A 12,120-nucleotide genomic window follows, 5' to 3' on the forward strand; every position below is an offset into this window, starting at 1 on the left:
TGATAAACCAGTTTTTATTTAAATTAATAACTACATTATTCTTATCAGTTATTTCATCTTATTATATCTTCATCTTATTAATAGTTTATTATATAACTTTGTAACTGTGAAATGGTTAACTATATTTAAAAAAAACATATCAGATCTGGTGATATTTTGCTATGTTATTGGTAAAATAATATGCAATATTAAATAAAATAAATTTATATAATCTGTTGAAATTTTATAACGTCAAAATTGTCAAATATCAGATGTTCATCTTGTTGGGTAATCACACGAAAACATTTATTTTAGTAGCTTGAAGAAAAAGACAGCAACAATGTTTAAAGCATTAAGTGCGACGACAAGGTTGTCTAGAACAACCCTATCCAGGTTTGTGTAACATAAATGTTTTGTATCTAATTTTAGTTTTGTCATTCTTTTATTTTCTAATAATCTCTTTTAGGGCTTTGCCTTCTTTTTCAACTTCATCTGCACGCTTAGCTATCGAAGACCCTTTCAGCAAAAAAGAAGCTCCAATTATTGACAACGAAACTGTGCTTGCTCTGCCGGAAGAAATCAAAGAGAAAACTGTCCATGATGCTACTATATCAGTTTCAACTAAGGTAAGAGAATACTCCGTGCAATTGCGCAGAGTAACATAAACAATATGAATATTTTATTACATCAAACTAAAATTATACCAATGTTTTTTTTATTTTATGAGTACTATGTGAATATGATGGACATGATAATATATATAGATGATGACTTTAATTCACTTTTCTTTAAATGAAGGAGCAATTTTGAAAGCAACAAACCTTATTTCCTTTAACAATAACTTTATCTCAATTTGTTGCTATATATCTATTTAATTTTAATAATTAAAATAAATATTGTTGGTTGTTAAAATATTGCATTTATTTTTAATTTGAACCAATTATTTATAAATGCTTGAATAAAATAGCTAATTTGTTCCCTCAACTAATTTTTAATTGCAGGTTGATGTTTCGCCTATAACTGGTGTTCCTGAGGAGCATATCAAAACACGAAGAGTTCGCATTTACCAACAGCCAAAGAATGCGATGCAAAGTGGTACCAGTAATATTCATCACTGGGAAATGGAATTTGACACACGCCAACGATGGGAAAATCCCCTGATGGGCTGGACCTCAACTGGAGACCCGTTGTCCAATATGAAAGTTCAATTTGCAACACCAGATGAAGCAATAGAACACTGTGAAAAGAATGGTTTAATCTGGTACTTGGATGTACCTAAGGTTCAAAAAGAGTTAAAACCCAAGAACTATGGATTAAATTTCTCATGGAATCGTCGTACCAGAGTCTCTACAAAGTAGATCGTCAAACCCAGAATAGCAATATTTAATTCTATTTGTAGATGTGTTACAAAAGTAATTTCAGTTAACAGTTTGACTAAAATTACTAGTGTAAAATATTTTATTATAATAAATGTAATTAGTCTCCTTGATTAAACATTGTCAATAGCAAATTATTTGTAAGCCTTTTTATTTTTCTTTTGTTTTTTTTTTATGAATACTTATAATTGTTTGCAAATTATCATCAAAGTTGTACTTGGCAATGTATATCAGTCTGGCAGGCTATACAAAGTTGCTAATAAAATATAGAAGTTTGTTAAATTAAAAATACTTTTAGTCACTGAAAATTTACTTAAACTTAATTATTGGTTGTCAAAGTAAAAAACTATTACTGATTTGGAAAATAAAACAAAGAAGATCTGCTTGAAGAAAGTCAATGGTGAAGACATCTATGCAATTGTTTCTAAGGAATCAATATCTAAAGATGTCTGATGACGGTGTCGAACGCGAAAGATCGCTCAGCTGGTTAAATTAGCTATTCAGCCTAACAAATATTCAAATTCTAATTGTATTTGTTTTAACTACTAATTAAATATAATGACATCTAGACCGAAAATTTTAGTAATTGTTATTTTCCTAACAGTTTTCTTGTAATTTTTCTCTTTTCTATTCCTTTTAAGCTAGCAAAGGATCTTTAGTCTACAATATTATGTTGATTTCGTACAAGAAAAGGCAAGTGATTTAAGTATATGTATTTTTACCCTATCCTATCCTACCCTCTAAGATCACTTCGATGGCCGTCCTCGGCACGGATCGGAGAGGCTGCTGGATCGTGTAGTTATAAACGCATCATAACAAAAAGGTAGTTCTACTGGTCACTTATTTTCGAAAGACTGGTGGCCGTTGAAGCAGACAAATCCTAGAGTAGAGACTAATACATGTGGACTGATGACCAGAAGAAGTTGGTGAGACTGATTGGAGTTTGAAGGCGGAGAACTAGGATATTTGGCGCTTTTTGAATGGGGCCTATATCAGCAGTGGATTGCGATTGACGTGATGTGCACTTTCATTTTAACATTTTATTGAAATATATTACGTCGACAGGTTTTAAAATACTGCAAAATAATTTTGTTCTAGACGCCAATCTTTATAATATACATTATTTTAGTGTAATTTCAAACAATTCTAAAAGTGTTACATAAACCATTTTGGACTGCATCTACTTTATGTATAATTCAGGTGATTAAGGTGATAAGCCTGATTCTATTTTTATATCAATGGATTGTTAACACATTTAGCCTTCCACTTAAATTACGTCTGAGTGTCGTTTAAATCCTTTTTCATGAACCTAAAATTAGCTGTTTATGGTGGTTGAATCATTTAGCCTGTTTCTAAATAAAAATGAAGTGAAAGGTAATTTTGTATCAAGCGACCGTTATTTCTGGTAAAAACCGATGTAATAAAATGTAAACTAGACTAAATTGCACAGACTTCTCGAAGGACAACACAGTACATTGTTCATTAACAGGACAGGAACTTAAATCATTTTTTTTAATCATTACACTTCTGTAAATTTACCAAAATGTGATTTAATAAAAATAGCCTGTATCCCTCGATACATAAAGGTTCAAAAATCGATTGATCCCATATCGACTAAGATGCCAGACGATCTTTATCTTATTTTTCTTGTAGTTACGTCCGAATTATTTCCACATTGTCTTAGTCGATAATTATTTAATTTCCTAACAAGATTGACAAATGTTTTCTTCTTTTTTAAAATAATTAGAACTGCACGTCCATACATTAGAAATGAATATATTACCTATGTACTTTTGTCTTATTTACCTTCAGGTTTGTATTACGTCTAGCATTTTAAGTATCGAATCGATATTCGTGCCAAATTGATTAATCAGAAGCGAAAAAAAATAATTAAAAATCAGACATTTTATTTTTAATCATGAAAGAGCAAACTATTATTAAACCTAATATATATGTACTTATATAAATATTTTTTTAGTGATGTATGTTTCTTAAAATTCCATTTTCTGTGGCCGGTGGTAATTACGGATCATCAGGACCATCTGTCATAGATACGTATTTGTTAGTTTCCCCTACCTATTATAAAAGAAAATCAAAATCTGACCTTACTATAACGCTTGGTATACTTCATTGTATTTATGTATAGAATTTTTTTATTTATGTATAGTTTAGCAGAACGCAATCAGTCTTATCACGATCCTCATGTCGATCACGATCAGAATGATAAGTATTTACTTGTTTCCCTGTTATTTTTTTTCTCCAATAAGCAGCGCTACAACTATAATTATTTGCCTAAGTTAACGTTCGTAATGTAACGTATTTTTATAGTATTCATGTTGTCAGAATATCCAAGATGTTGTAGAAGCTTGTATTATAGCACATTTAATACAAACGACACAAATTCGGGTCCCATATGAAGAAAAGCGGTGGCGGCATTCGTAATTACGTTTCTCATAGTACAGTGTAGGTAGCTATTTAAGTTACTTATGCTATGAACGTAATTTTTACGTAGTAATTTAATATCTGTTTTATCATTTCCTGAAGTTGCCAGTTCTAAATTTCGTAAAAAAGAAAGAAGATAAAAAATCCTCAGATTTACTTATTCCATGCAATTTTTATTAGCTAAGCTATATTGAACAGTTCTAAATATATATATATATATATATATATATATATATATATATATATATATATATATATATTTATTATAATACAACACTATTTCACTTTAATTATACTTCCAAATTTCTGAAACCAGCTTTGCCGACTTATAAAACGCTACTTTTTCGCAAATACATAATGAATATAGTAGATTATTAAAGCTTTCAACCAATTATATTGAGGCAAATATTGTTTATTTGGCTTGTATTCTCTTTTGATTGGAATAGGCTATACGTGTTATTGGGTTCTAACACAATCTTATAGTAAAATAAGGATTACGTAAAGGCTCACTAGTAGGTATGAGGTTAAATAAATAAAAATGCAATTATTCGATATTTTTTTTAATCATAGTTTTCAACATGGTTAATTTGTATTTTGTACCTCGGAAGAAAATCATATTCGCAGGTCTCACTTAAAATTTGTATGTACATATAATACAATTTAAATATAATTAATAATATATTACACAAGTCGAACATGGTATCGACCATGCCCAACATCTACACAGACGAAACATGGATCGCGCGATGTAATAATTTATTAGAGAATATCGACATTAACAAGTATTCAAACGATTAAACTTTTATTTTTATCTTTATTAATTGTCTGTATCTGATTACAAAATTTATCCATATCGCGTCATCCATGCTATCCATGCTATTACATAATGCATTTTGTCTAGCTACCGTAGTTTTAAATGTACATCGTACATCCGAAAATTTAAAAGTAATTCTAACATTTGACTACATAAAATTTTGAAAAATTATTGCATTCTCTCTTTATCTACTTATTTACATAATAATAAAACAGTAAATAAAGTAAAAGTACTCGTGAAACATTTCTAATCTATGGTAACGTTTTTTAGAATTAAAAATTTTGGTTAAAATCGTTTTTTTAATGCTATATTAAAGGATTTTTTTAAAAGCAGTAGTGAAAATCTTGTAAAAGCGCTGTGGTAACAATATTACTTTTTAAAGTGTAAGGGTCGAAAATCTAAAGTCATCTCGAAATAGATTTCGAAAAAGTCTAATTTCATTGATTAAAACTCGATTAGAAAGGTTAAGCACCTACTAAAAGTAGCCAATATTCAAAAATCTTACACAGCAGTGAAAAAAATATTGTTAACCTTTGAATGTCGATTAATATAGTTTATCTATGTCCTCATCTTTGCATTTAAATATATTTAAACTATAATAACGAACCTTCGTATACACGATATTGAATATGAGCAATTTACGAACTACGAATACGTACGTACGTTCGCAAAAGTTTATGCACAAAATATTCTAGTATGCAAAATAACAGATAAGTCAAAAATTAATCACATTTGCATCTTTTTTTTTTAATCGAGTGATAATAATTTGTGACAAATGTTGCTCTCTACAATTTTGTTAAACTTAATAAATATTTTACATAAATGTAATGTAATACTTGGTCACTATTAAACTTTAATTTTACGTAAAGTTTGTTTTCTAAAAATGAAATACGATGTTTTGGTCCTTGCTACGATTAAAATCATTTAGAATTAAAGCTTGTATTATGAAAATTAAATATTATAATATTATAGTTACAATTAGCTATATTAAAATTTGAATATTAAGTTTTTTTCATTTAGATAAATTTCTTTAACAATTGCTATAATCTATATAAAACTATAATTATGCAAGCTATTGCATACAGAGTGATTAAATTCATTAACAGTGTTACCAACTTAGTGGATTTACCACAACTAGTGGATTCTATTTTCCCCTAGAGGGATTTTAGATTTTAGAGTGGTTAGTAATTGATTTAAATTGGATTAAAATGTGTTTTATAATAAAAATACATACAAAATTTTATTATTTTTATATTCTATTTATAGAGTCGACACTAATGATCTTTTTAAAAAAATCTTCTGGTAACACTGTTCGATAACGTAGCCGCTAATGTGATGATGTGACAAGAAATAATTCAACAGAAGTAATAATGGACGGGTATAATATGCTAAATTATACACCATACGAGTTTTAAATTAATTAAAGCTTATACAATAATATAATACGTCCATAATATATTAATATGATAGTTGATTTATTAAACAATATTTGTTAATACATTTTACATAATTATATTAAATAATAATAATTGCATATGAATAACCCACATTTTTAAATTATAACATGTTGTATACAATGCCAAAGGATAATGAAATCCGTTTTAATAAAATTGTCATAAATAATAAAGTTGTTTTTGTTGTCGGGCTATATTTTGACAGGTTTTTCTTTTGATACGTTTAAATATTTTCATTCAGATAATGTACCAATTTAGCTTCGTATCAATATAAACTAATATAAATGTTTAATAATACTTCGTTAAAAAGCGCTTGATTATAATTATCCTATAACAAAATATTGTCTGATATTAATGGATATTTACATCAGTTGACTAATTCGTACTTTAAATAATCATGATATTTGGATAAAATTTTTATTTAGGTACTATTTAATTATTCGTTTAACTATAACAACGTGTTTTTGGTGTTAAATTCATTCGTAATATTTCAGAGTATCTATTTGGCGCAGAAAATGTTGCCTTACTAATATATGTATGATGTGGCAAACAGTACAGTATATTGTAAGCGTTACCAAAACAATACATTTTGTTTTTTTATAATCCAATTGACTTACTATTTATTTGTCATAACTGTTGTGTAAATAATAATTCAATGATTTATAATTGGAATAAAACATTATGACTATTTGTTTAAAAAACATTTTATTTTTACCTAAAACGTAAATTTACCGGATTAATAATTTCTCTCGTAGTCTCGTTTTGTTATTTCGCAAGTAAAAATGTGCCTTACTTATTTTTAAACATTCTTCGACGTCGTTTCAGTCGGTGGCTTAGGTATATATTATAACGCTATTTACAATAACAAAGTAATATACAAAAGTCCAACGCTATTCTCTTGAGGTTACTTCTATAATAAAAAAAAATAGCTAATTAAATAATGAATCGAAATTTCAAGCGCAAAAGCTAAAATCTGTTATTAATTTGTTTAAAATTTCATTGAATACGATTTAAATTATCGAACATTATTGCATTTGGAAGTTTCCGGTTATGATCGAGGGATTCGTTATCAATAACAATACCTACTACTAATCTACGATTTAAAATCACAATACAATCTAACAGTTGTAATATCACCGTTTTCCCGAGCCTGAACACAATATTCGATTTTTGATAGTTCGACACTCACTTGGTGTTTATCGCCGGTCAGTGACGATCACCGGCTAAATTTGAGGAGCCTCCGGCTCTACAGGTGTAGATCAGCTGGGTTGTTCGTCGCTCTCCCTGTGCACGAGTACTCGGACAACGGTAGGCGGGGCGGAGGGGGGTGGCGCTGCATCCGGTGAGGCTTCCGTTACGAGAATGCTGACCGCGCTACTAGCGTGAGGGGAGGGGGTGCTCGGTCGCGCAGGGGGCTCAACCCGACGCGCCGAGCTACGTCGGGAAGTTAGACGAAGTGAACCTGTAATGTAATTTTCTTGCTACTAAGTAATACATTGTCTGTACAGTATTTGCCGTTCAGTAACTCACGATCAATTATGTAAATTTTTGTTAAATCGAAGTTAATGTTGTTGAATTAAACGTCACCTATTTAAGAATTTAATCTAGGGATATAGAGAGGTTATAAGAGGTTTTGTTTGTCACTGTAAAAAAAAGTCACAAGAAATACAAGAACCCACATTTTATACTTATCTCCACATAAAATAATATATATTTAAATATTGTTTTCAATTAAAATAGACATACAATACATATTGTTAAGGGGAAAACCATAATAAATGCGATAGCTCCATAACGTACAAGGGGTAGAGTGACAAAAAAGTTGGACGACACAAGGGCACCATGCATAATATGTTATTTCAACTGGTATGGATAACCCATGCATATTTTTCAACAATTACATAATTTCTTTACGTAATATCATAAATCTGAAGCCTACAGCAACAGGATCAGGAAAAAATTAGCGAACATGCAAAAGCTTTGTAACATATATTTTGACATAAAAACGAATTTTAATAGAAGGTCTATGAAATATTTAAGTAGCATTTAGGATAGGGGAAGAATTCTCTTTGGATCGTGAAGGCTTATTTCTTTAATTTCAAGTGATAGCAATTGAATGTAACTTTTTTTTTAAATTATGTACTGATAACAATTATAACTATAAATGTTAAATGATACAAGCTATGGACATTTTATATGTTTTTATGATTTTGAAGAGCTCTGCCCTAAGGAGTGTAATAAAGCAGATAATTACAATTTTTAGGTTAACCGATGGTTTCAAAATTATTTTAGCCCGAAGCCCTTCACTCTCCATTCTACCTAAAGGGAAAGACACAAAAAGCAAAACATTACATATGAACCTGCTCGTTTCGGGACGGTGTCCATGTCGACTGCGTCCTGATGTCGAAGGAACAGCGGTAACCCGTACGCTGATCTACGCCTAGCTGGTGCTGACTCTGAACCACCAGCCTAGCAGTAACCATATAATATATTTTGATGTATACGCTTCTAAGATTTGGTGGCATTGTTTTTTAAGTCAGACCAATGTGATATAAATAAAACTTGAAGTGTAGTAAATATTACGACCATCTGAATAGTATCTTCGACAGAAGAATTTAGAAAGTAAGATTACAATTACTTCTCGTCAGAAGAGTTAATTTTGTAAATTGTAAAGTTATAAACAGAGTATGTTCGCAGACAGCAACACCGAATAAAATATTTTGTATTTCATCGTATGTATTTAGAATTACTACCAACAAAAGATTCATTATTAAAATCCAAATTAGATTGTATAAGCCGCTTGATGCTTGACGTTCTCGTACATGTTATAATTTATCAGGTGAATATTAATATAACAAATACTAAAATATTCAAGGTAATATCAGGGAGCAACGGCTTAAGATTTAATGACAAATATGTAGACTAATGTATGTGTGTGTGGACGGCCAATGTATACGAGCGAGAATCAAGCGACGCAGAACTTATTTTAGCTAACAACAATATAAAGTATCCGTCGTCTTTTTTAACTAAGATATTTAAAATTAGCATTAGAAGTTCAATGATCTACATTAAATACCAATAAAATATAAGAGGTCTGTACTAAAACTACCTAACGATGCAGCTGAAACATATGCCTATAAGTATTGGCAACGCGACGCATTCGTAAAGCTATCAAAATCATCAATTTTCAGCGTAATTGTAAGACTTTTGTCTAAATACTTTAACGCAATAATATATTGTACCTGTTCATTTGGTTGTGCACCCGGTAATAGCAGAAGCGGCAAGTTCAACCAAGCTCCTCCTATGTCGCTTAAGTCAGAAGCATCAGAAGCTCTCGAAGATTTGCGGCTCGAAGCGTGAGATCCTCTCCGTACATGTAATAACGCACTGAGACGACCACCCCAACCATGTCCCGGTGACCATTTTGTGCTCTCTTCTTCTTGTGATGGACTACGATTTTTCCTCCTGAAAAAAAAAACGTAAATTGACTAATTTAATACAATTATGAATATGTACATAGTAGACCTATAATTATTTGTATGCAAACAAATAGATTCTAAGGTAGACAGGGTTATGATCCTGGTACAATTAAATAGTAATATAAGATAAATATAAAATAAAACATCACTGTTGGCGAAAGCCTCCTGTCCTGTGAAAGAAATGATATTTACTTACATGAAATGAAATTTTACCCGACTCATGTATATTTCCTCACGATGTTCTTCTTCAACGATGCCAAGTATGAAATGGATAATTACAATTACAGATTCATTTGTTTTTTTTAGTTGACCATCTCGGCTCTCTTATACCTAAGTGAAATATATGATAATGGTATAAATAAATAATAAGAATTGATTACTTGATATATTCTCTCCATAGCCTTTGTATCGTTCGAGCAGCTTTGTCTTCCCTCTTCCATATTCTAGTCGAAGATACTATTTCTAATTCTTTCCTTGTTGGGAATTGTTTTTTAAACTTAATGTCCATTTGCTCTTGCAATTGCCTAAATGTATCCGTTTCCTCCACATGACCTAATACATGCTTTACTAGTGCATGAAGTATATCTAGGCAGTGAATTTTATTGCCTTTAGCTATAGGTAAGTTGAAACTGACGAGTGCCACTGTGTTTGGCTTAGATATACCTAGAGGAGGATCTAACGAAGCTATGAAATCAGATAGTTGAGCAAAACTTATAAATTGAGTAGCATGAGGGTCGTACCTGAAATCGAAATATAATTTTAATAATTCACAGATTTAAAAATATATTCAATTGAAAACACAAAAAAAATCTTAGTAAATTTAAGTAACAAAGGACTTGGCTTACTTAGACCATCTTATGTAGAACATTTCGAGATCATCTTCAACGATACCAATCTCCTCTTCTTGATGGGCTTGGTTGAAATTCTCAAGAATGATAGCAATGTACATGTTTATGACAATCATGTAACTGATTATGATAAAAGAAGTAAAATATGTAATGGCTAGTAAAGGACTGCCACAGTTTCCGTTTGAATGACCGTGGTCACCCAACTCGCAATCAGGAGGCTGAATCATTAGGGATTCTAAAACATCATTCCAGCCAGCTGATGTCATAAGGCTGGAAATATATGAATTTGAATATTATTTAAAGAACAAAAACCAAGTTTAATCTAAATAGATATCACATAATATTTAGGCATTAATCATTTTATTAATATTAATTAATAGAAATACTAATAAAGATTAACGAAACTTACCGAAAAAGTAATTGCATACTTCTACCAAATGTTTGAAAATTGACAATATCATCGAGGGCGCCCTGCTCTTTGACATGTCCGAACACGGACATTCCGATGATGGCATAGATGAAAGTGATCAACGCCAGCAAGGCACCGATGTTGAACAATGCGGGTAGAGACACCACCAACGCGAACAAGAGCTTCCTTATGCCTTTAGCGGCCTGGAATTATAAGATAAGATACTATACCATTACCATATTATACTATTTGGATTTACCCCATATATTTCATCGATAGTATATAATTAATCAAAAGAATATGTAAGTATCAGCTTGTAAATGTCTCACCAGACTTAAGCTTGTATCATATTTTACTAATCTTCACCAATGCACATTGGTATAATTTTTAAACCCTCATATGCATGCATGCTCTCGACGTTTTCCTTCTCAACCGAGCACGAATAAAATGTTATTACAATTTAAGTGTACAGTACAGTGTAGAAACAAATGTGACACAGTCTAGTAACCATTTACAGTTAATATTCACGCGTTTTAACCACTCAATCATTTTGCGCCACCTTCTATTAAAATATGTGTTAAAATCAAGTCTATGAAAAAATTACTTACTTTAATCAGTCTTAAAATTCTTCCTATGCGAAATACTCGAACTACGCGAAGTAGAGTTGGGGATATTGGTAAATCTATCATTATGTCCTCCATAACAATACCTAAGATTGATGCTAAAACAAGCAGGAAGTCGAATACGTTCCATGGTACTGTGAAATAATGGTAACGCAGACCGATAATTTTTACTATTGCCTCTGAAAATAAAATATTATTGTTTAATTCTAATATGACTTTGTATAGCATTAATTAGATTATTCCTAAAGTATTAATTAAAAAACCTCACAAATTCCTTTCGATTTCAATAAATTTAACAGGAATTGTTTAAGTTAATTACAAGTTCATGTCAAGTTAAGACTTACCCAATCCAAAGACTGTTGTAAAAAACGCGTTGCTGACTTCTAATACAAAGAAAACAGAATGTGGTTGGTCGTAATGTTCTATGCCCATCGTGAGCATGTTTAGGAATATAAGAACGAAAATCGCTATTTCAAATCTTCTTGAATTAGATAAATCGTAAAACATTGCTAGAAATTGATTTCTTGGCCTTTTAATTACTTTCTGGGGCTTTTTTCTACCTAGTTTTTTCATTGCTGTATAATAATGTTTTTGGCTTTCCGTCAGAAACATTTCTAATACACCACCTTCATACTGAAAATAAAAAATAATATATCAAGTAAAGTGAATGGAATTAAAGTTGAACTTTATAGATAC

The 12,120-nt window shown here is 30.6% G+C and overlaps 2 protein-coding genes across 5 annotated transcripts in view; one reads left to right on the forward strand and one right to left on the reverse strand.

The window, feature by feature from the left end:
* The first annotated feature begins 125 nt into the window (after window positions 1–125).
* On the forward strand, window positions 126–1,492 carry LOC113400149 (NADH dehydrogenase [ubiquinone] iron-sulfur protein 4, mitochondrial). Its single transcript, XM_026639610.2, has 3 exons — window positions 126–372; window positions 446–605; window positions 981–1,492. Exons 1-3 carry the CDS (start codon window positions 320–322, stop codon window positions 1,335–1,337), a joined length of 570 nt encoding a protein of 189 aa, XP_026495395.1. The 5' UTR covers window positions 126–319; the 3' UTR covers window positions 1,338–1,492.
* Window positions 1,493–6,758: 5,266 nt separating this feature from the next.
* Nacp60e (Na channel protein 60E) overlaps window positions 6,759–12,120 on the reverse strand; it is a 189,912-nt gene continuing 184,550 nt past the window's right edge. For 2 of the 4 annotated variants that reach the window (XM_026639678.2, XM_026639676.2), the window contains 8 exons: window positions 11,769–12,057; window positions 11,410–11,603; window positions 10,802–11,004; window positions 10,390–10,662; window positions 9,925–10,284; window positions 9,308–9,530; window positions 8,426–8,534; window positions 6,759–7,527 (listed from right to left, as the gene is read on the reverse strand). In XM_026639678.2, the coding sequence (XP_026495463.2) occupies window positions 7,325–7,527; window positions 8,426–8,534; window positions 9,308–9,530; window positions 9,925–10,284; window positions 10,390–10,662; window positions 10,802–11,004; window positions 11,410–11,603; window positions 11,769–12,057 (1,854 nt within the window). In that variant the 3' untranslated portion in view covers window positions 6,759–7,324. Of the gene's footprint in view, window positions 7,528–8,417; window positions 8,535–9,307; window positions 9,531–9,924; window positions 10,285–10,389; window positions 10,663–10,801; window positions 11,005–11,409; window positions 11,604–11,768; window positions 12,058–12,120 lie in introns of all 4 variants that reach the window. The other 2 variants (XM_026639679.2, XM_026639680.2) reach the window with 2 other exon arrangements.

Source organism: Vanessa tameamea, chromosome 18 (genome assembly GCF_037043105.1).
Source record: "Vanessa tameamea isolate UH-Manoa-2023 chromosome 18, ilVanTame1 primary haplotype, whole genome shotgun sequence".
NCBI classification, from domain to species: Eukaryota; Metazoa; Arthropoda; class Insecta; order Lepidoptera; family Nymphalidae; genus Vanessa; species Vanessa tameamea.

Coding starts and splice junctions, on each gene's coding strand:
- LOC113400149 (XM_026639610.2), top strand. CDS start 320: ATGTTTAAAGCATTAAGTGCGACGACAAGGTTGTCTAGAACAACCCTA. Junction 373..445: donor TCTAGAACAACCCTATCCAG/GTTTGTGTAACA, acceptor AATCTCTTTTAG/GGCTTTGCCTTCTTTTTCAA. Junction 606..980: donor CTATATCAGTTTCAACTAAG/GTAAGAGAATAC, acceptor TTTTAATTGCAG/GTTGATGTTTCGCCTATAAC.